This window comes from Rana temporaria, chromosome 4 (genome assembly GCF_905171775.1).
Source record: "Rana temporaria chromosome 4, aRanTem1.1, whole genome shotgun sequence".
In the NCBI taxonomy this organism is placed as follows: Eukaryota; Metazoa; Chordata; class Amphibia; order Anura; family Ranidae; genus Rana; species Rana temporaria.
In genome coordinates, this window is record NC_053492.1 from 390,985,128 (window position 1) to 391,009,408 (window position 24,281).

A 24,281-nucleotide genomic window follows, 5' to 3' on the forward strand; every position below is an offset into this window, starting at 1 on the left:
TGTTTAATCAATCCCGCAAAGCGGTGTTTGTTTGCCTCCGCTAAATAGAGGTGTGCCCGGCCTTCTTTATGACATCAGTATGCGATTAGTATGGTCTTATGCTCGGCAAAGAAGTTACTTGTCCGTTCTCCTAATTCTTCCCCCGAAACAGGAAGCACGCGTGTTTGGGTCCATGTGATGTGTGGTCATTTGTGTGTTCAGGGATTGAAGATATTGGGACTTTCCTGTGACATGGTGGTCTGTATACAGTGATTGGGCTCACACTTCTTCCCTTCTCACTCTGTACATCAGCTGGGGGCCACCGAGTGACCACTGAGCAGGTAATAGAGGAGCATCATGTTCCTGTATTTGTATCTCCCTCTATAGAAGGAGGGTCTGTCTTGTCTGCAATAATACATATGGAATGCAGTGCTGGACATGACACCAATCCATTGTTATTCCACCACATGTGATGATAGTAGCAGCGTTTACATACAGGGTTGCCAACCCTTAAAGCGGAGTTCCACCCAAAAACTGAACTTCCGCTTTTCGAGACCCCCCCCCCCCTCCGGTGTCACATTTGGTACCTTTCAGGGAGAGGGGGGGGGGGTGCAGATACCTGTATAATACAGGTATTTGCACCACTTCCGGTGCATTGCCATGAAATGTGATTTGCCATGAAATGTGATGGTCCGCCTCCATCACATCCTATTGGCTCACTCCTGTCACGTGACAGTCTCAGCTAGGCTATCATAGGGAGAGGATCTCCTCTCCCTGTGATAGCTGAACCTGCACGGAGCTGTTAGCGTAGACCTGTATGCACAGTACTAAATTTAGTTTACTCGCGCACCCAGGGAGGTCAACCCCCGTGCAGTTCTTCAAAGGGCTAAGAGAGAGGAGAGGGGGGCAGGCAGATGGGAGGCTGCTCCATGTTACACTGGCTTCTCCTTCCTAACAGTATATGTAATATGTTACACCACAAGCCCAACACTACTGCACTGCCTGCTCCCAGTTACAGGCTGTGCATGATGTATATACTTGGACACACAGCCTGAGGGGCTTTCTCCTGCCTCATATAGCAGCAGCTCCGTGCAGGTTCAGCTATCACAGGGAGAGGAGATTCTCTCCCTATGATAGCCTAGCTGAGACTGATGACGTTTAACTATGTCACGTGACAGGAGTGAGCCAATAGGATGTGATGGAGGCGGACCATCACATTTCATGGCAAATCGCAATTCATGGCAATGCACCGGGTATTGACTCCCGTGAGAGTCACGCCCCTTCACGTCAGCCCCCCCCCCCAGCTGTCTTCTGGGAAACACACTGCTCCCAGGAGATAGGGGGGACCAGTGAGTGCGCGACGCGCTATTTGCGCATGCGCAGTGGGCAACCAGGCAGTGAAGCCGCAACGCTTCACTTCCCGATTTCCCTCACCGAGGATGGCGGCGGGGGGCAGCCGAGAGACGAGCGGTAGCCGACATCGCTGGACTCCAGGACAGGTAAGTGTCCATTTAATAAAAGTCAGCAGCTGCAGTATTTGTAGCTGCTGGCTTTTAATATTTTTTTTTTTTGCAGGACCTCTGCTTTAACGACTTGCTTACGGGCACTTTTACCCCCTTCCTGCCCAGGCCAGCTTTCAGCGCTGTCGCACTTTTAATGACAAATTCGTACTCTGCAACACTGTACAATAGCTATGACTAAGTACTGTTGCGAGTGTGAAACGCGTCAGCTTTTTTATCCTATACCCTGCTGTGGTTTGTACTTTTTGTTCTTTTGCACAAAAAGGGATTTTTATTGGAGTGCGGCTGTCCAGACCTTCCCCCTTCTGATTGCTATATGCTTAGTCTGCCCCTGATGCTTCCGCCTTGAGCAGAGTGCCATTTCCACACATCCACCTGGAGCGGCGATCCCTTCCCCTTCTGCAACACTGTACTCATATGACAGTTTATCATTTTATTTTTTCCATACAAATTAATCATCACCGGGCTTTTCAGTTTTTTGCTGAACAAAGAAAGAAAGACTGAAAATTTAGAAAAAAAAGCAACGTTTTCATATTTTGTAATAACATTTTACAAACGGGTAATTTTTCTCCTTATAGGCTGCACTGATGAGGCGGAAACTGATAGGTGATACTGATTGGCGGCACTGATTAGCACAGGGCTCGACAAATCCCGGGTGCCAGGTCGCCATGGCGACTAGAAATGGCGTCCTGGCGACTTGGCTTGGAAGGTGAGCTGGCGCCATCTCGTGGTGAGCCGTTGGTATTACAAGTTATTACCACCAGATGTGTAAGCTGGCGCCATCTGGTGGTGGCCATTGGTATTACAAGTTAAGCGTTACAAGTTAAACAGCAATTCTAATGTCATTTTTCACTGCCATCTTATTCCCTCTAATTAGAACCCCCCAAACATTATATATATTTTTTATCCTAACACCCTAGAGAATAAAATGGCGATCGTTGCAATGCTCTCTGTCACGCCGTATTTGCGCAGCGGTCTTGCAAGCACACTTTTTTGGGAAAAAATTACACTTTTTTTAATTAAAAAATAAGACAACAGTAAAGTTATCCCCATTTTTTTTAATATTATGAAAGATAATGTTACGCCGAGTAAATTCATACCCAACATGTCGCGCTTCAAAATTGCGTCCGCTCGTGGAATGCCGACAAACTTTTACCCTTTAAAATCTTCATAGGCGACGTTTAAAAAAATCTACAGGTTGCATGTTTTGAGTTACAGAGGGGGTCTAGGGCTAGAATTATTGCTCTCGCTCTACCAATCGCGGCGATACCTCACATGTGTGGTTTGAACACCATTTACATATGCAGGCGTTGCTCACATATGTGTTCGCTTCTGCGCGCAAGCTCGTCGGGACGGGGTGCATTTTCTGGCTCCTAACTTTTTTTAGCTGGCTCCTAGATTCCAAGCAAATTTGTCAAACCCTCGTACTGATGGGCACTGATGGATGTCACTGGTGGGCACTGATAAGCAGTACTGCAGGGCACTGATTGGCAGCACTGAATAGCGGCACTGATCTGCACTGTGTGGGACTGATGTCCCTCTAACAAAAGCCAGTTAATGGCTTTCTTCTTCTCTTCATGCTGACAGCATGAAGGGGGAAAAAAAGACGATAACCGGCTTCATTTCATTGGCTGCCAGCTGGTCACATGGTAAAGGGCACACTGTTATTGGCCCTTTGCCCGATCTGTGATTAGCCGAGTCCCAGGCACTTGGCGTTTACAGAGCATGCAGCATGAGAATGGGAGGAAGTCCTTTTGCGCCTTCCCGGCAATGTAAGCCCACGCTGTAGCCGCCTTTCGGCTATAGCGCAGGCGGCAAAATCGTGCAACTTTTAAGTCACGGCAGTGTAAAAGGAGCCTTAAGGAAATGTATAATGTATGGCCAGCCTTAGTTACTGAAGTTAAACGTTTTTTTTTTTCCATTATAGACAGAAAAGGGAGACCTATAACCCCTGTCAGGTTGTGTTTTTTTTACATTTTACTACGATTTCCCTTCAAGGGGTTGTAAAGGTTTGTTTTTATTTTCTAAATAGGTTCCCTTAAGCTAGTGCATTGTTGGTTCACTTACCTTTTCCTTTGATTTCCCTTCTAAATGTTTTTTTTCTTTGTCTGAATTTCTCACTTTCTGTTTCTCCTCAGTAAGCTTGCCCCCATCATCTGGCTGGGGGTTAGTCATCCAGAACAGCTTACTGAGGAGAAACAGGAAGTGAGAAATTCAGACAAAGAAAAAAAAACATTTAGAAGGCAAATCGAAGGAAAAGGTAAGTGAACCAACAATGCACTAGCTTAAAGGAACCAATTTAGAAAATAAAAAACAAACCTTTACAACCCCTTTCACTTCATGTCCCAATAGCCAAAAAAATAAGTGAGATTAAATCCTTCCAAAGTGAAAGAATCCCTGGTTGTCACCAGAACTGGTGTCCCCAATGAAACATTCCCCTTCTAGTCCTGTTCTGGTGACGATCCAAAATTTGGGATTTCTCTTGTTGACAACAGTGAACAGGACAAATGGGGTAAACCTAACTAATGGGGACACAGAGAGCAATAAAAAGCTGACGTGTTCTAATCCCGCTCCATTGTATCCAAAACGAAATAGAAAGTTTTGCATTTGAATTCACTTTGTATGAAAATGTTTTTGTTTTCTTTTTGAAAAAAACAAGATCGTAAAAGAAACTTGAAAGCTATCAATGTGATTTTTTTCCCCCTTTGAAAATGCTAGGTCTCTGGCAGTCAAGCTAAGTCCTCGGTGACCAGGAGCAGCCTCTACCGTATTTATCGCGGTATACCATGCTCCCGCGTATACCGCGCACCCCTAAAGTTGCCCCGAATCCTGTGGAAAAATTTTTTTTTTTGTACTTAGTTTTGGTGTCTTGCGCGGCGTCCATCGTCGGGTCCGGCGTCCTTCTGCGGCTTCGGGTGTCCTCTTCGTCGGGTCCGGCATCCTTCTGCGGCGGCCTCGCGTCCTCCCCGCTCGTTTCCCGCGCCGAGTTTGAATACTGCGCCGACATATACAGAGCGCAGTACACTCGTGTATTGTCGGCAATGCTCGGCAACTCTCGCGCTGACGTCCTGTACGTCCAGGACGTGAGCGCGGAAGGAGCCAAGACTGCCCGACTATACCAGAGTGTACTGCGCTCGGTATATGTCGGCGCAGTATTCAAAACTTGGCGCGGGTATCGGCGTATACCGCGCACCCACGATTTTGCCCTGATTTTCAGGGCAAAAAAGTGCGCGGTATACGCCGATAAATACGGTATCTGTCATGACATTTGCCACCAGACAGTTGATTTTGACAATATTTGTATAAGCTTTGTACGTGCATTTAATGTCATTTATGTATGTTATCTACCTGGTAAATGTTTCCTTTGGGTAGACATTCAAAGCCCCAACACTTCTGCGGGGTGCTGCCATCTTGGATGTGATGTCATTAGTCTTCGCAGACTGTCAGAAACCATGAATCGGACAGAGACAGAAGTACAGTTAAATCACACTTGTTTAATAATAAAAATAAATAGGTAAACAGAGTAAGTGTAGTCAAAACATAGCCCGAGTTCAGTAACCGGATCGGGTAGTCAGCCAAGCCAATGTCCAAGAGCCAGCGATAAAGGTAGTAGTACAGCAAGCAGGATCTGTAGCCAGAGGGAATGTCAGTCAAGCAGGTCTTCAACAGGAATGCAGGAGAAAGTCTCTTGTAATGTTGGGAAAGGGCAAATGAACTGGAAGGCTTTAAGTAGGCATAGCTGACAAGCAGAATCATCAACAGGTAGACCACTGTGGAGAGATGGGGGCTGGCAATTGGCTGACAGCTGAGCTGCCAGCACAGAGAAGGAAGGGCTGAGCCCAGCCCTGACACAGACTCAGAGCTGTCACACCTAAATATTCCCCTGGACATTTCCTCTATCTATCTATTAGAGCTGCACGATTAATTGTGGAGAGAATCGCGATCTCGATTAATCGTGGAGAGAATCGCGATCTCGATTCTCCCCGCGGGATGACCCGCGATTCTTCTGTTTCACGGCCGGTTCCACGTAACCAGCGTGGAACGCAAATGGCGCCGATATCGGAACCAACGCCAGCAGCCTGTGCCGCTGGATGGATGCCTGGGCTTCTCTTGCAGATCTGTACAACTGTAGTGTGTATCCATGCGCCACCCAGTGGTTGCCGGCGATACTGCTTCTGATGTATTAATCTTTCTCACAGTTCTGTACAACTGTGTGTATCCATGCACCACCCAATGGTTGCTGGCGGTACTGCTTCTGGTGTATAAAAAACAGACCAGTGATATGTCTATAATGTTAAAGACCATATAACTCCTATGAAAAAAGCAGAATCAAAGTTTGATTCTGCTTTTTTCATAGGAGTTCTATGGTCTTTAACATTATAGACATATCACTGGTCTGTTTTTTATATATTCATATTTTCAGATAAATCACAGGTTTGTTTATTTATTTGGGGGGGTTCTGGCATTCAGTTTTTGAGAATCGTGATCTTTAGTCTAAGCATAAGAATTGTGATTCTCATTTTTTTTTTTTTTTGTAAAATCTTTATTTGAGGATGGCATAGCGATACATCACAACAGTTGTTGTAAAAGAAAAGACATCTCACATCGAACAAGAAGCCATCAATATACAGTTTTTCAACATAACATTTAAGGAAAGACAAGGTAGCCTTTGGGGGAAGAGAAAGAGGAAGCAACTAATCCCATTGGGGGCCCACTACTTATGGGTGCATCACAGGGGGGACGTAGGGCCAGGCAGCGGGTCGAAAGCAGAGACCTCCCCCCTATATAATACTCACAAGACATAGGCCCAAGGCACATGGGCAGCACATCTCAAACATCATATTAGGTTGTGAAGAAAAAAAAAAAAAAAAGGGGGGGGGCACCTCGGTACCCGTAGGAGGGGCAGGGCGACCAGGGGCCAATCTAGCCAGTCAGACAGACAGCAAGTGAGGCTAAACATTTCGTGCAAGTTAACGGGATAGGCCGGCCGGGTGTGCCCGGGGGAGAAGGGGGGCCACCTAGGACCTCCATCTTACCTTCCCCCCCGCATCAGCCCCCACCGACCCCGCATCAATCGACAGGCCCGTCCCGGGGTGACAAAACAAGTGCCAAGCCCTCAAAGGGGCCAGGCTGCCCCCCCAGACGCAGGCCGCCGAGTCCGCTCAACCAGCCAGGGCCCCCAGCACCCACCCCCTCCCCCAGAACACCAACCACCCGGGTCCCCAGTATCAGCACAGTGTCTGTAGGTCCCAGTGGGAGAAGCGGAGAAGGTTAGAGAGAGAAAGACAAGAGGAGAAAAAAAAAGGGGGGGAGTGGGGAAAGTAGGAGAAGAGAAAGGGAGATAGAGAGGAACTAGGAACAGAAGGAACGTACCTGAGGTCAGACATCCAGCTCCTCCCCCGCGCCACTGGTCACCACCATCTCGCAGTGAGAGCAACCGTAAAGAAAAAGACACCCAAAGGATCTGAGGCGGCTCCACCTAGGGCAGAGTTACGGGCTATTGGGCCCGAGGTCTTTGCTTAAGGGAGGGGTCTGCTAACTCTAACAGCGCCACATCCAAACTGGAGGGGACAAGTCCCGGGTCCAGGAAGTACGTCGTCCAGGCCGACCAGGTGCTAGAGTAGCGCTCTCGGGTATTCCTGCAAGTGGCGATCCAGTCCTCCGCCTCCCGTATCTCACCCACCTTGCGAATCCATTCCTCCCTGCTGGGAACCTGCGGGCGCTTCCAGTATATTGGGAGCAGCCGTTTCGCTGCGTTTAAAAGATGGGGCAGCAGGCTTCGTTTATACCGGCTCGCCGGCATGGGAGGAATGTGCAACAGAAAGTGGGTCGGAGAGAACGGGATGTCCAGGTCCAGAATTTCCTTAATCTGGGACTGTACGTCCAACCAGAAAGGTCTGATCACTGGGCAATCCCACCAGATGTGCAGGAGTGTACCCCTATGGCCGCATCCTCTCCAGCATCGGTCAGACGCGGAAGGGTAGATCCTAGCCAAGTCCGCAGGTACCCGGTACCAGCGGGACAGCAGTTTATAGTTTGTTTCCTGTGTCTTAGAGTCAATGGAGCTAGAACGGGTGAATTGGTACAATTGTGCCAGCTGGTTAGGGGTGAAAGTCGTTTCTAAGTCTCGCTCCCATATCCGGACAAAAGTGGGCTTCTGTAGGGGGGACGCAAAGCTAAGCAAGCGGTAGAGTTCAGATATCATGTGTGGGATCGGCTCCTCTTCAATAAAGAGGCGCTCGAAGGCCTTGAGCGTAGAGGTGTCCCTGATTGGGTCCCCTTGGGTCGCAAAAAAGTGGTGAAGCTGTCGGTAGCGCCAAAAGTCCATGGGAAAGGACCCGTGCCGTCCTCTAAGTGTCTCTAGGGGCAAAAGCTTACCGTCTTGCAGGAGCTTACCGCAGCTAGCGTTACTATCATCCACCCATGGCCCGAAAAAACCCGCCTGCTCCCCCGGTGGAAACCACAGAAAGCCGCCTAACGGGGCCAAAGGGGACACAGGAGGGGCCAGCGCCAACCGAGCGTTGAGCCGGTCCCATGTCCTCAAGGTCTGAACCGTCAGCGGGGAGGCAGAGTCCGACAGTCCTCTATCCCCCCGGGACAGCCACGGGGCATAAGATAGGTTCCTACCCGCCATACACTTTTCCAGGGAGACCCAGATCTTAGAGGCTGCGTGAAAGCGCCAGTTAAGTATCCTCTGGAGGACAATTGCCCTGTGGTATCTCTGGATGTCAGGGAGACCTAAGCCCCCCACCTCCCTCGGGCGTGTGAGCACCCGGAGCGCGATTCTCGGCTTCCGGTTGTTCCAAATAAATTTAGATATCAGGCTAGACACCTGAGTGAAAAAACCCCGGGGAAGGGACATAGGCAACATCTGCATGTAGAACAGGATGCGTGGTAAGATATTCATCTTCACTACAGCCAACCTCCCCAGCCATGTAAAGGCCGTCTTAGTCCAGGAGGCCAAGTCATTTTTCACTGTAGCTAACAAGGGGGGGAAGTTGGCTGCATAAAGGGTATCATATCTATCCGTCAACCGGACACCTAGGTATTTCAGGGAGGACTTGGCCCAAGAAAACGGGAAGGCTGTCCGTAAGCGGTCTGCCAGTGAGGATGATATCTGGATAGGGAGTATTTCAGACTTCGAATAATTGATTTTAAAATTTGAAAGGGACCCGAAGTGGGTGAGTTCCCTCATCAGATTTGGCAACGAGATCAGGGGCTCCGTCAAGTGAAACAGCACGTCGTCAGCATAAGCTGAGAGCTTGTGCTCCGTGTGGCCCACCTTCAGCCCTCTAATATCGACATTCGCCCGGACGGTGCGTAAGAAAGGCTCCAACACCAGGGCAAACAGGATAGGTGACAACGGACACCCCTGTCTCGTGCCATTTCTTATCGGGAATCTGTGGGAAAGGAGTCCGTTGACCTTGACTTGAGCGTATGGGTCCGAGTACAACGCCATAATCCAAGACAGCATGTGTGCCCGAAGACCCATAGTTTCAAGGACAGCCTGAAGATAGCTCCAATCCACCCGGTCAAAAGCTTTCTCCGCGTCTGTGGAGAGAATGAGATACGGGGAGGAGTCAGCGGAGGTGCGCGCCCAGTGAATGAGGTGTGTTGCTCTGACAGAGTTGTCTCGGGCCTCACGGCCCGCCACAAACCCCGTCTGGTCAGGATGGACAATCAACGGGATCAGATGTTTTAGTCTGGTGGCGAGAATCTTTGCTAAGATTTTGACATCCACATTTAGGAGGGATATTGGTCTGTAACTTTGGGGCTGAGTCGGGTCCTTTCCGTCTTTGTGGATGACCGATATGTGAGCTAGCAACGCCTCACTAGGGATGGCATTTCCTGCTGCTATGGAGTTGAAATATTCACACATCGTTCCAGACAGCAGAGGCAGGAATTGCCTATAGTAAGCTTTAGTGAACCCATCAGGGCCAGGGCTTTTGCCACTGGGCAGGGACTTCACCGTAGCTTCTATCTCAGCGAGGGTGATAGGGGATTCTAATTGGGTGGCCTGATCGTCCGTCAGCGAGGGCAGGCCAGACGCCTTAAGGTAGCTATGGATGTCATTGAGTCTCGTGTCACTAACCCCAGGGGGGCGCGTCGAACCCAAGTCATACAGGGCCGCATAATAATCTCGGAACCCAGAGGCTATCTGGGAGGACCTAACCGCCAGTAACCCAGAGGGGAGGCACAGCTTGTGCACCAGCATTTGCGCACGTTTCTTCCTGAGTGCTCTGGCCAACATGCGGCCACATTTGTTTCCGTGCTCGTAATATTTGTGTGACATATAGCGCAGTTGTTTGCGCGCCTGGCGGTCTAGTAGACGGAGAAATAATTCTCTCGTATCAGTCAGTTCCCTCAATGCCTCTGGGTCGCCGGTATGCTTATGTCTAAGTTCAGCCCTTTGAAGGGCCTCTAGGACCCTGTTAAAGTCTACCTGTCGGGCCTTCTTTAGTCTAGAGCCCTGGGATATCAGTTCACCCCTCACTACCGCCTTGTGACCCTCCCACACCATACCTTTACTCACTCCCTCCGTGGTGTTTTCTCGGAAGTAGTGAGTCAAGACATCTGTCACCTTCGAGACAACTACCTCATCGTCCAGTAAGGACTCGTTTAGCCGCCACGACCAAGCCCGACGGGCGTCCGGCCGCAGGGCCAGCGTGGTCGACACCGGGGCATGGTCGGATATGGTAAGATTCCCAATGGATGAGGCCTGTAGTACCTCCAGGGCTAAGTGGTCTACACAGATGAGGTCTATACGAGTATAGACGTCGTGGACCTTTGAGTAGTAACTGTAGTCTCTGTCGGAAGGGTGCAATACACGCCAACTGTCAAACAAGCGGTGGGTCTGAAGGGATCGACGAAAGTGACGAAGGAAAACGTGCGAATGGGAGGGACGGTTACGGGAAGTGTCAAGCTGTGGGTCAGGACTAACATTAAAGTCGCCCCCCAGGACCAGGGCCCCTTCCCGAAAGTCCGCCAGGGAATCTAGGGTGTTGTCAAGGAATGAAAGTTGACCCGAGTTAGGGGCGTAGATCGTAGCCACGGTAAGCCTCTGACCCATAACCGAGCCCTTTAAGAAAACAAACCGTCCCAGAGGGTCTATTTTGCTTTCAGCAACCTGAAAGGGGCAGGATTTGTGTATGGCAATAGCCGTGCCTTTAGATTTAGTGTCCGGGGAGTTACTCAGGAACCACTGGTTATACAAATGAGTCGGGAGTTTGGGCAGAGATCGGGAGGTAAAATGCGTCTCTTGCAAAAGGACTACCTGTGCCCCAGACCTCTTCAATTCCCACCACAGTTTACTACGTTTACATGGGGAGCAAAGACCTCGGACATTATATGTGAGTACCTTAAGTGACGCCATCGGGGGGTCCGTTCGTGGAGAGAAATTCCATCTCTGGGGTGGATGCAGCGCGGGGGGTGGAGTCGGAGGCCGTTCCTGTGAGAGGGAAGCAGTCAAGAGAGAAGGAATAGAAGGGGGAGAGAGAGAGACAGTTAGTAACGGAGGGACAGATAAACAAAACATACAATAGTAGGGGGGTAAAAGCCCCCCATCTAAACACCAAGGGGATGGGCCCCGGGGTCAACCCTCCAAGGGAGGGGTCCCCAAGACTCATTCCCATTTCCCAAAGGGAAAATATACCTAATAAGGTATGGCCTACAGGGGGAACGTGGACCAACATGAGAGGGCAGGACGCGAGGGTCAGTCCCCGCACACCACCGCCTAGTAAACTTCAAACATTCAATTTAGGAGAGGAAATCAGCTCAGCGGGGTTCAAAAAAAAAAAAAAAAAAAAAAAAAAAGAGAATAAAAAAAAAAAAAAAAAAAAAAAAAAAAAAAAAAAAAAACAAACGGAAAACAGGAGCAGAGCTGTTAACGAAAAATAAACATAACGACTCAGAGTTAAGCTACGAAAGTGGGCACACTCGGGCTTGGATGTCAGGGGGACCCTCCGATGTGATAGGTCCTTGCTGGGCCCAGACCTCAGCTAAAGTCCATCTGTCAGAGCCAGGGTTAAGAGGCCCGGAGCCAGCCATCAGCATCGACAGTAGTTCTTGACATTAGTCCTTGACCCTGCAGGTCAACTAAGACACACTGCGTAGCCATGGCTGTAACCCCCCCCTCAAAACATAACAAAACACCCCCGCAGAGTCTGGGCTTAGAGGGGGCTGCACAGGCAGCAATGGGTGAGGGCTGGGGGGGGAGTGTGGTCAGTCACTGGGGATTGGCAAAAAGAAACAGGGGATAGGTAGGACCTGTCCACTCAGTGCCCCTGGGGGTCCGGACCCCGAGGGGAGCTGGCCGAGGGGCGTCTACGGTCGCGTCTGCGACTCCTGCGATTGACCGACATCCACGGTTGAGGAAGTTGCAGTTGGGGGTGTTCGGATAGCCCCCTCCAGTCAGGAAAGTCCACTGGTTCCAGTCCCAGGGTGTCCAGAAAATGCGGGAGATCATCCTTGTTGCGCAGCGTGGCCTGTCGGCCATCCTTAGATGCTTGGAGGTAGAAAGGGAAACCCCAGCGGTAGGTCAGTCCTGCTTTTTGTACAGCTTCAAGCAGCGGGCGAAGGGCTCTGCGCTGCATGAGAGTTCGCCGCGAGATATCCTGGTAAAGGGAAAGCTTGGCCCCGTCAAAATCGAAATGTTGCTTCCCACGCATCTTCTGCATAATTCTGTCTTTCAGGGTGTATTTATGAAGCTTGCAGATTACATCCCTGGGATTGTCCGGATCTTGAGAGGGGGGCCTAAGGGCCCTGTGGGCACGATCAATCTCGATGACTGCTGTTGCAGGCAGACCCAGAATCTCTCTGAATATGTCCTCCAATGTAGGGATAATGTCTCTGGGAGCAGTCGCCTCTGGCAGGCCGCGTATGCGGATATTGGCCCTCCTGCTGCGATTTTCAAAATCGTCGAGCTGGCAGAGTAGTGCTTCGATTTTCTGATCTTGGGCACTGCACCTGTCCTGTAGCATAGAGATTGCTGGCAGGGCCTCATCCAGTCTCTGTTCTACTGCCTCCATTCTGGCCCCTAGGTGGTTGGTATCCGCCTTCAATTGTGCTATGTCTGCGGTAAAGGCCTTCTCCACCCTGGCAGTAAACTTTTCTAGGTCAGCACGTGTGGGGAGAGACCAGATATGGCGCTTCAAATCCCCATCGCTCAGTACATCCGCCATGTCAGGGCCCTGTCCGTGGGAGGTGAAGGATCCCGGGGAGAGAGGGGGAGCCGTGTCACTCACCAACTCCGGAGAAGGGATCTGGGAGTCCGCTGCATGTTGTTGCTGCTGGAGCTGTAGCGCGGCCTTCTGCGACGCCTTGGATGCCTTAGCAGCTTTAGGTGTCGGCGCCATCTTGGAGGCTTCCGGGCCTGGTCCCCGCGCTCCGCCGAAGAAGGCCTCCAGCTGCTCCTGCCGGGTCCCGTCCGCTCTTGTCTGCTGGGAGAGTGCCCGCCGTCCCTGTGACATCTTCGGTGCTAATTGGGGAGCGATTCGCCCCTCCGTGCTGTGAAATAAGCCGCGGTGTACGAGGAGCTGAGGCGATGCACGTCCTCACTCCTCCATAGCCAAGCCACGCCCCCGTGATTCTCATTTTAAACAGAATCATGCAGCTCATCTATCTATCTATCTATCTATCTATCTATCTATCTATCTAGTGTAAATGTATGCAGGGAGGTGAAGAGAGGAGCGAAAGAGATAGGCACACACAGTGATTACACCCCCCCCCCCCCCCAGAAGAGGAGAGGGCTATGGCATGCAAAGGGGAGGGGGGCTGTGCTAGTGAATTAGACTCTTCCTGGAGTAGTCACAAAATAGCTAGCAATGTCCTGGGATGACCTTATCCCCTATAGCATGGGTGCTCAACCTGTGGCTCTCCAGCTGTTGCAAAACTACAATTCCCATAATGCCTCAGCCTTTGGGAGACATGCTTGTACCTGTCAGCGGCTTGCAATGCCTCATGGGAATTGTAGTTCCGCAACAGCTGGAGAGCCACAGGTTGAGCACCCATGCCCTATAGGCTGTGTACTATTGTGTGAGATATTAGTATTTTTATGTTTCTCTGTTACGCTATGTAAGAACCTGATCATTTAATGTTTATTGTGTTTTTCAGGTGTTGCAGCATGCTTCTGATAGAAGAGAAATATCGGACAGTTGCTGAAATCTTGTTCTCCTCGGGGACCTGTCCAAGATGTGTCCTTCGATTATGCTGTGTGGGCTTCCCAACTCCTTACCGTCTTCCATACAAGGTATCTCCATTTTATCAAGCACACATGATAAAATGGAAGTGAATAGAGGATCTTTAAAAAAGAAATAATAAAATGTAAAAATATTATTATTATACAGGATTTATATAGCACCAACAGTTTGCGCAGCACTTTACAAAATAAAGGCAGACAGCGCAGTTACGTTACAATTTGGTACAAGAGAAATCGGAGGGCCCTGCTCATTAAAGCTTACGATCTAAGAGTATGTTGTAAATTTGGAGCAAGCAGGATTAGGACACTATCTGGAAGTAGATCGGTGCTTGAAACTCATTATGGGCTCTGGGCTCTGGTAAACATTCTTGCCAAACAGTGCCTCTTGTATTTGAACACAATTCTGCTTAAATTCATGCATTCGAAGGGAATTGGCAGTATTTAAAAAGAAAAAGCTGTTTGATCTGCTTTAACATCTTAAGGACCGCCTCCTGCACATATACGTCGGCAGAATGGCACGGCTGGGCACAAGCACGTACAGGTACGTCCTCTTTAAGTGCCCAGCCGTGGGTGCGCGACCCGGTCCAAAGCTCTGTGACCGTGGGACCCGCGGACTCGATCGCTGCAGGAGTCCCGCGATCGGTCCCCGGAGCTGAAGAACGGGAAGAGCTGTGTGTAAACACAGCTTCCCCGTTCTTCACTGTGGCGCCGTCATTGATCGTGTGTTCCCTTTTATAGGGAAACACAATCAATGAAGTCACACGTCCAGCCCCACCCCCCTACAGTTAGAAACACAAATGAGGTCACACTTAACCCCTTCAGCGCCCCCTTGTGGTTAACTCCCAAACTGCAATTGTCATTTTCACAGTGCATTTTTTGCTGTGAAAATGACAATGGTTCCAAAAATGTGTCAAAATTGTCTGAAGTATCTGCCATAATGTCGCAGTCACGAAAAAAATCGCTGATCGCCGCCATTAGTAGTAAAAAAAAAAAAAAAATTATAAAAATGAAATAAAACTATCCCCTATTTTGTAAACGCTATAACCCAAACCGATAAACGCTTATTGCGTTTTTTTGTTTTTTTTACCAAAAATAGGTAGAAGAATACATATCGGCCTAAACTGAGGAAAACATTTTTTTTTATATATATTTTTGGGGGATATTTATTATAGCAAAAAGTAAAAAATATTGTATTTTTTTTTCAAAATTGTCGCTATATTTTTGTTTATAATTTTTGATCAAATACCACCGAAAGAAAGCTCTATTTGTGGGGAAAAAAAAGGATGCCAATTTTGTTTGGGAGCCACGTCGCACGACCGCGCAATTGTCAGTTAAAGCAACGCAGTGCCGAATTGCAAAAACTGGCCAGGTCCTTTAGCTGCCTAAAGGTCCGGGTCTTAAGTGGTTAATTTACATAAATAATGCACAGTGCTAAAAAAATGCTGTCGTAAACCTGTGAACCCAGTGAATAATGAAACCAATAAGTAATGAAAAAATAATAATATTTTTTTTTAAATCAGATTTTCTCTTTATACTTTTTATTTCTATTGTCCTTACATATGCGCTGTGTCTTTCTGATGCCGAATTGTTATGACAAAAATTACAAAGCGTGATCTAATTGTTATTATGGTCTATTCAGGCACTTACAGTATATAAAGCAAGTAAGGTCAGTACACAAATTAAACCAAATAAAACAAAGAGAAAAATTTGCTGTGTTTCAGGATCTGATGGAAGAGCTGCGGAAGTTCTTGACTCCCGGAGATGAAGGTGAAGCTGACGGTGACAAGGCTCCACCAAATAAGAAAGCTAGACTAGATGACTCTGATGGGTGTCCTGCTGAAGAAGCGCAGAGCGCAGAGACCTCTGGGGCTCCGAAAACCTGTAATTTGTGTTTGGGGATTCTGCAACACCTCAGTGATGCCGAGTTTGTCAAGAAGGTAATTTACACTGAGGGTGGGGGGTATAATGATTGATACTTGGGTTTTATCACACAAGTTCTACCTTGATTTCAAACTGCAGAACTTTTGTTGTAGAACTGTTGGGTATTTATGAAAAGTCGCTTTTGTTAAAGGTTGCTGTAAAATTTTGTTGATGTGTCATAGTCAGGGCTGTGGAGTCGGTAGATAAATGTTCCGACTCCGACTCCTCAGTTTTATGTACTTCCGACTCCGACTCCTCTGTATTAATATGCAAATGTATTTTATACATTCCTTGAGGGAAAGAAACGCAACCTACCACAGGACTACTGGCTGGGAAGCCAACAGTCTACTGTATTGCACAGTTTAAGCAAAAGACAAACACAATGAAAACAATGTTTTTTATTCTAAAAAATGATTTTCCTAGGAGAATCCCATAGTCATGTTTAAAGTTTAAGCTAACAATCGGAGTTTACAAGTTTTTATAGCCTTAGCTTAATGACAGCAGTTTTTCCAATGGTTTACAGCTTCAGTCTTGAACTATTGGCCCTCCATTCCCTTCACTTATACAAGTGTCTCACTCTCTAGTCCTGCAAAAAACATATTTATTTAATCCCCTATCAGTGAGAGGCTAGGTTACACATGGACGCTGCGTTCCCTGTAAAAGCAGAACACAACACTATGGAAAGTATAAGTATTGCAGCTCCTAATTGTGCGTTGCGTGCCATATAGTGAAGCACATGAAAAGCATGCTTCTTCACGGTCACTTAACGTGTTTGTTTTGCGGTTACGTGAGGCACTGCATGCATTGGTCTTTATTCTTACAGTAGAGAAGTCATTAATTATAACTGTTTGTGAATTGGGACATTTAAACTTGCTTTTCTTTTTTTTTTTTTAATTCCAATCTAAATTTAGTAGGAGTCGGAGTCGGTGCATTGTTTGCCGACTCCGACTCCAGGTACCCAAAATTTCCCCCGACTCCGACTCCTCGACTCCGACTCCACAGCCCTGGTCATAGTGTAGCACATCTGTATATTTTGTAGAGCACTGATCTCGTATACCTTTATATTTTCTTTACCATTCTTATGGCATTATCAACAACAATATGATCACAGCACTGCCTACCCATAAAACAACCCACCTCCCTTCCTACACAAGTGTCACCATGGCCTTGGTCTTTCACTTTCAGATGCATCGCTTGGTGGTGAGAGGGTTATTGCCAGACCAAAGCGCAGGCAGGAGTAGAACTCTTGCAAAACGTAAAAAGTATTGTCATAAGATATTCCGCGAAATGCAGCAGGTCTAGTTGGGGATTTTTTGTTACTAAAAGTATATGGTCAAACACCTTAGGTGGCCTATTATCTAGCTCTCTTTTCTTCTTGATTTATTTGGTTTACGATAAATAATCTTAAAAGAACGTGCTTATCTATTTTTAAAGGGGGTTGTAAAGGTTTGTTTTTTATTTTTTAAATGGGTTCCTTAAGCTAGTGCATTGTTGGTTCACTTACCTTTCCCTTCAATTTCCCTTCTAAATGGTAGAACATTTGTTTTGAAATACCTCAATCAGGAAAAATTGGTTTTGGTCACTAGATGACTCTTACGGTCACATGACCTAGTTTTAGAACAAAATATGATCAATTTCTTTGGAGCGGTGTGACTGTGTGTCGGATTCATTCAGAGAACTTTTATACATTGACCCCTAAGGCCCCTTTCAGACTGAGGCAGGAGCTGCGGTTGCGGTATAACGCCGCTAAATATAGCGGCGCTATACCGCCGGAATTGCCGCGGGTATCAGCCGCTAGCGGTGCGGTATTAACCCCCGCTAGCGGCCGATAAAGAGTTAATATCGCCCGCAATGCGCCTCTATAGAGGCGCATTGCGGGCGGTATTGCCGCGGTTCCCATTGTTTTCAATGGGAAGGAGCGGTGAAGGAGCGGTATACACGCCGCTCCTCTCACCGCTCCAAAGATGCTGCTGACAGGAGATTTTTTTGTCTCCCGCCAGCGCATCGCCTCAGTGTGAAAGCCCTCGGGCTTTCACATTGAGTCTGCAGTGCAGGAGTTTTTCAGGCGGGATAGCAGCGCTATTTTTAGCGCTTTACCGCCTGAAAAACTCCTCAATGTGAAAGGGGCCTTACTGAAGCACAAATGGAAAATGTCCAGTCACGCATGTTCTGATTGTGTTGCCTTTTCCAAAATAATAAAAATAATTTTAGATTTTTTTTCTTCTTTTTTTCTTTACATCAGACCTTTCATAAAGTCCAGTCTGCGGGATATGAGTTCAAAGACTTTGTTTTCTCAGTGTCTTTGCCAGCACAGCTCTTGGTGAGAGAGGTAAAGTATATTTTGCTTTCCCATTGTGTCTTCCATTAGGTGCTGCTTTAGGCTCCCATGACCAAGTTTTAGCCATAATGAACCTGGCTTTGACCTGGAGGATGAGAAAGTGAAGGTGTCACAAATAGTAACCCATCACATTATTCTAACCTGCTAAAGACAAAATCTTCTGGTTGCTTAGAACAGAACAAATATTGATATATGATGCATGGCTAATACCCAGTAGACTTCTTGTATGAACAGTCTAACTGTAGTACTTTCTGTATTTCTTCCTTGGCAACCAATCGGCTTTAAATGTTCCTCTTGCTAGGGGTCAATAAGAAAATGTTGGGGCAAATCACATATAATTCTTTACTTTAATGGTTTCTACATGAAGTTGATTGTATGTGTGTGTGTGTGTGTGTGTGTGTGTGTGTGTGTGTGTATATTATATATATATATATATATATATATATATATATATATATATATATATATATATATATATATATATACACACCCCAATATTAAGAACACAATAAAGGATCTATTGGTAAACGGCGCTGATGTTGCATAAGTGTCCAGCTTCACATCAAATAAATAAAATGATGACGTGGCAAAAATAGTCCTAAAGTTGTAAGTGCTTCTAGGCTTAAGTGGGTAGTGCACCCTTCACCAACTTCAAATCTTCACCAACAGTGGCACTCGTCCCTTCTGGGGTTCACACTCACCAGAAGGATGAATAAAACAAGCCTTGAAAATCAATTATTTTTCACTCAGAACTCCGTCACCATCTCAGAAGGCAGCAGGGGTTAATTCCCAATGTTGGTTCATATAAAACACAAAAAACACCAAAATAGTGCAATACTGCTTTAATGAATTAACCCCTCATACAGAGTACCCCGCTTCTGATCTGCGTACATTAAAGCCACTTGATAATGAACATGTAAGGTAGTGTGTGATCACCGCTGTAGTACAATACCCGGAATCCGCGCTTGATGATGCCCACACAGCGCTGAAGAAAATCCTTCCTGGATACAGGTCTCAAGGCGGTGGAACGCACTCCTCGCTCACAATACTTCCTGGTCACGCAGTTGTAGCCATGCCCTTTTGATGTGTTTAAAGGCTTAGTACTACGCGATCAACATGAGGGAAAATGTGGAGGAAAGAGGGACATTGATCGTTGGGAGCTTTGCAAAGATAAACTTATCCTTCAACTTTGGCTTAGCAATTCGACGGAGCGGCCTGTGAACCGAGACTGGGCGAGCGGGAGACAGGTAGAGACACCCAGTGGCACCATGGGGCATTACAAGTTGAAATGCTAAGCCAAAGTTGAAGGATACGTTTATCTTTGCATTGCTCCCAACGAGGAAGGGGTTAATTATGTTCCCTAGGTGTGTTCTAACTGAAGGGGGGGTGGGACTGACTAGGGGAAATGACAGATCGCTGTTCATACATTGTATGAACAGACGAACAGTCATTTCTCACCCTGACAGGACCGGGAGCTGTGTGTTTACACACACAGCTCCCGGTTCTCGCTCTGTAACAAGCGATCGCGGGTGCCCAGCGGTGATCGCCCCCGCCGGACACGTTCGTGGCACCAGGGGCGAGCAGGGGGCGTGCATGTCCCTAGTGGCTGAAATGCAAAATTACGTGATTTTGCGCAGCCGACCTGCCGCCGTAAAACTGCGGTGGTTGGTCGGCAAGCGGTTAAAGTTCAAATTTCCACAGGGATTTTGGGGACTGTAGTGGTTAATTGGGGCAGCCAGCCGAGGGATGTATGTGGGGGGAGAGGGGAGGACGGATGGCTGCAAACATGTTATGCTAGAAAGGAAAGCAACTCGCCGCCCGTATGTTGAAACTGTCTCCACGCTGCTTGCACACAGCCCTGCCTCCTCCTAACACCACGCTGTGATAGACGGAACACATCTCCGCATTAGACCCGCATTCTGTCTATCACAGTGTGGTTAGGAGCAGGCGGAGCTGTGTGCGAGCAGAGCGGAGACAATTTCAATGTGTGTTTTACCGCTCTGCAATCCCGCGTTGTACCACTAGTCATTATCGGCAATTTTTAAGTTGTTTCGGCATTTCCCCAAAACAACTATTTTCGGCCGATATATCGGTGCATCCCTACAATATACATAAAAAACTGTAGCACTTTATTCAGGATGAGTCAAGCCCTGTTGACAGTTACAGTTTAACCACCTGAGCCCCGGGCCATTGTCAAATGACGGCTTCACGGTGGCTCTGAAAATCCAACAGGACGTCATATGACGTCTTGAATTCCTCCGGCCACTGGGGCCTAAACATCTCGGTCCTGGGTTCACGCCTCTGTTTTTTGGTGCTTTTTGCAGAAACACACTACAGTTCATTTACATGGTTTCCTATGGGACACTTGTGATATAAATGAAAGAAAGAGGGCGCTGCGGTCCCTGTCAGGAACCAGTAATTGGTGCACTTGTGAATGCAATGAATCCAAAATAAATTGGGTAGTGATACCAGCAAAAAAAGTGAATTCAATAAAAAGTCCCAATATAAAAGAGTTAAGAATAAAGAGTCCAGCATTCAATTCTTGATGAAACAACACATAACGATTATTCTTATCATGTGATCTCAATCCCAGGTGGAAATAACAGCCTTCACCATCTATTCATTTACACCTGAAGTGCTCTGGAATAATAATGTGCTTACCACAACACATGGACCCCTTAACCACTTGGGATCCGCGCTATGGACGAAAGACGTCCACAGAGCGGCTCAAGTGCCGGGTGGACGTCCCTGTTTTCCATTCCCCGGGTGCGCAGCGGGGAAACAACGTGCCCGACGCATTGCTCGGGAGCCGATGCGTGTGCCTGGCGGCCGTGATGTCCGCCAGACACCCGCGATCGTCGGTGACACAGCAGAGACGTGGAGCTCTGTGTGTAAACACAGAGCTCCACGTGCTGTCAGGGAGAGAGGAGACCGTTCTGTGTCCCTTTACATAGGGACACAGCATCGGTCACCTCCCCCAGTCAGTCCCCTCCCCCCACACAGTAAGAACACACCCAGGGAAAACATTTAACCCCTTCCTCACCCCCTAGTGTTAACCCCTTCACTGCCAGTCACATTTATACAGTAATTAGTGCATTTTTATAGCACTGATTGCTGTATAAATGTGAATGGTCCCAAAATTGTGTCCGATACGTCCGCCGCAATATCGCAGGCCTGACAAAAAAAATCGTAAATCGCCGCCTACTAGTAAAAAAAAAAAAAAAACATAAATTATCCCTTATTTTGTAGGCGCTATAACTTTTGCGCAAACCAATCAATATACGCTTATTGTGATTTTTTTTTTTTTTTTACCAAAATAATGTAGAAGAATACTTATCGGCCTAAACCGAGGGTAATTATTTTTTTTTTTTTAAATTGGGATATTATTATAACAAAAAGTAAAAAATATTGTGTTTTTTTTCCAAATTTTCAGTTTTTTTATGTTTATAGCGCAAAAAATTTAAATCGCAGAGGTAATCAAATACCACCAAAAGAAAGCTCTATTTGTGGGAAAAAAAATCTAAAAATATAATTTGGGTACAGTGTTGTATGACCATGCAATCGTCATTCAAAATGTGTCAGCGCTGAAAGCTGAAAATTAGTCTGGGCACGAAGGGGGTTTAAGAGCCCAGTAATGAAGTGGTTAAGTGAAAAAGTGGGTCATGTACGCTTGGCAGGATAAGTGCCTGCACACTCTGCGGCATGGACTGTAACCAGGACTCCAATATCATGTGCGGTGTATGTTCAAACCATAAAAAAAAATGGGAACCCAATAGCGTGATACCGTTTAATTAAAAGACATTAAAATCATACAGCTGTTTGGCCTCTTACTTGAAAAAGTGCCTGCCCGACACTGGGACTGTGTGCGTGTCAATTCCTCAGAAAGGACCACTGCTCAGCACCTTGTGGCTGGTGGTCCTGCGGGGAGACTCGCTTGACAAATGCCGGGATCAGCTGGGGTAGATGTGACCAGATCAGAGCCGCCGACATATGTTTCGTGCTATGCACGTCACCTATGGGACACGTTCACATCCATGATTTTTTTTCAGCTGCTGCGTATTTGGAAAGGGCAAGGAGTTTTTAACGCAAAACAGTGCTATTTCGTTTTTTTTGGTTCAAGATACTTCAATAGAGAAGCTGCAGAAAAGCATGTAATTTTGTTTTTGCGGCAATTTATGTTTTGTAATCTGTCCAACAAGAAATTGGCCCAAAAAAATTTAAAAATTCAATTTTTGTTTCTTTAATCCGATTAATCGAAACAATAATCGGCCAACTAATCGATTATGAAAATAATCGTTAGTTGCAGCCCTAATAGATACGTTGGAAACATTGTTGCTGTTGCACCCTAGGTTGGTTGAAAACACAGAAGATGATAATACGTTTTATTGAGCTAACATAACATTATGGGAAGAAGATGTTATAAATGACTGTTCCCAGATATGTTTATCAAGCTATTGCCAATCTAATCATTGAACCTGATATGTATGGAGTAGGGATGGTAGGTAGCATGCATTGGTATGTATCGTTCTATATATCTCCCATATTTCCATCCCTTTAGAGCTGTAGGCTGCCTTTGCTGACCTACCCTGTTGAAAATGTTAACTGCCTGGCAGTCTTGATTTTCCTCTGGACTCAAAATGTACTGAAGATATCAGATTTTTCTTGCTACTTTCTTTTGCCTGGTGGGAAAGTTAACTAGCATTTTGACATTTGGATCAAAAGTAACAATCTGCATAATATTCCTTTCAATTCATTTTTCCCTTTACTATGAGTGGCATTACATTCGCCAGCAGAGGGAGCTCATACACAAGCAACATGTTCATATTTGACATTTCAGGGGCAGACTTTCGATGTTTAGATGCGTTCTCTTTTAATGAAGTTTTCTTAAGTATTCTTTCCACCCCTTCATTAAAGCCATTTGCCTAAATACCTTTAGCTTCACTCCCAAGATCTTAACCGTGTTACTCTGAAGCCCCATACACACTATCAGTTTTCCTGCAGGTTTTTGTCTTCAGGTTTACCAAAACCATGTAGGGCAAGGGCCTACCTGATTGCATATGAATTGAAACTCTAATGCCCTGTACACACGATCGGTTCGTCTGATGAAAACTGACCCATGGACCGTTTTCATCGGAGGAACCGATCGTGTGTGGGCCCCATCAGTTTTTTTTCCCCATCAGTGAAAAAAATAGAACCTGTTTTTTAAAATTTGTGTATGGTTAAAAAAACGATAGGAAAAAAAAGATAGTCTGTGGGGAAATCCATCGGTCAAAAATCCATGCATTCTCAGAATCAAGTCGACGCATGCTCGGAAGCATTGAACTTCATTTTTCTCTGCACATCGTTGTGTTTTACGTCACCGCGTTGGACACGATTGGATTTTTAACCGATGGTGTGTAGGCAAGACTGATGAAAGTCAGCTTCATCGGATATCTGATGAAAAAATCCATCGGTTTGTTTTCATCAGACGAACCCATCGTGTGTACGGGGCATTAAAGTTTGACCTCATATTAGATGGTTTTGGTAAACCTGAAGACAAAAACCTGCAGAAAAACTGATAGTGTGTATGGGGCTTAACTCTTCAGAGTATTTTCAGAATAAAAGTCCCAGACTCATTTTGTTCCAACTAGAGCAGGCTTTCTCAACTTTTTGAACATGGAGGAACCCTTGAAGTAAATATCTACAACTCATGATGCATTATTGTGATGGTCATTGGGAAGTGCGCTTTTCTTCTTGTGATCATTTGGAAGAATTCCCCCCTTTCAGATAGGTTAAAATATAATTGCTTTCAGTGGGAACATGTATATAATATATAAAAAACAGACACCTTTTGGAGGAGCCCTAGATGAGACCCACGCACTCTATGGCCCTGTACACACGATCAGTCCAAACCGATGAAAACGGACTGAAGTTAAGTTTCATCGGTTCACCGATGAAGCTGACTGATGGTCTGATGTGCCTACACACCATCAGTTCAAAAACAGATCGAGTCCAACGCAGTGACGTAAAACACAACGACGCGCTGAAAAAAATGAAGTTCAATGCTTTCATGACTTGATTCTGAGCATGCCCGGGTTTGGAAACGATGCCTTTGTGTACTAACCATCGGTTTTGACCGATCTGTCAGGCGTCCATCGGTCCAATTTTAAAGCAAGTTCTCTTGTTTCTGGACTGAAGGACTACAGACCGATGGGGCGTACACACGTCGGTTTGGACCGATGAAACTGAACTTCGGTCCGTTTTCATCTGTTTGGACTGATCGTGTGTACAAGGCCTATGGCTAGGCCTGTACTCCACTGGATTGCTGAGGGCCACCAAGAATATATTT

At 46.7% G+C, this 24,281-nt stretch overlaps 1 protein-coding gene across 2 annotated transcripts in view; it reads left to right on the forward strand.

Annotated features, from left to right (window-relative positions):
- The first annotated feature begins 95 nt into the window (after positions 1-95).
- Positions 96-24,281, forward strand: part of PUS10 (pseudouridine synthase 10) — a 124,407-nt gene continuing 100,221 nt past the window's right edge. Inside the window, exons 1-4 of one of the 2 annotated variants that reach the window (XM_040351140.1) lie at positions 96-320; positions 13,611-13,746; positions 15,417-15,632; positions 17,858-17,944. In XM_040351140.1, coding sequence (XP_040207074.1) covers positions 13,621-13,746; positions 15,417-15,632; positions 17,858-17,944 — 429 coding nt within the window. In that variant the 5' untranslated portion in view covers positions 96-320; positions 13,611-13,620. The remainder of the gene's footprint in view (positions 321-13,610; positions 13,747-15,416; positions 15,633-17,857; positions 17,945-24,281) is intronic. The other variant, XM_040351142.1, reaches the window with a different exon arrangement.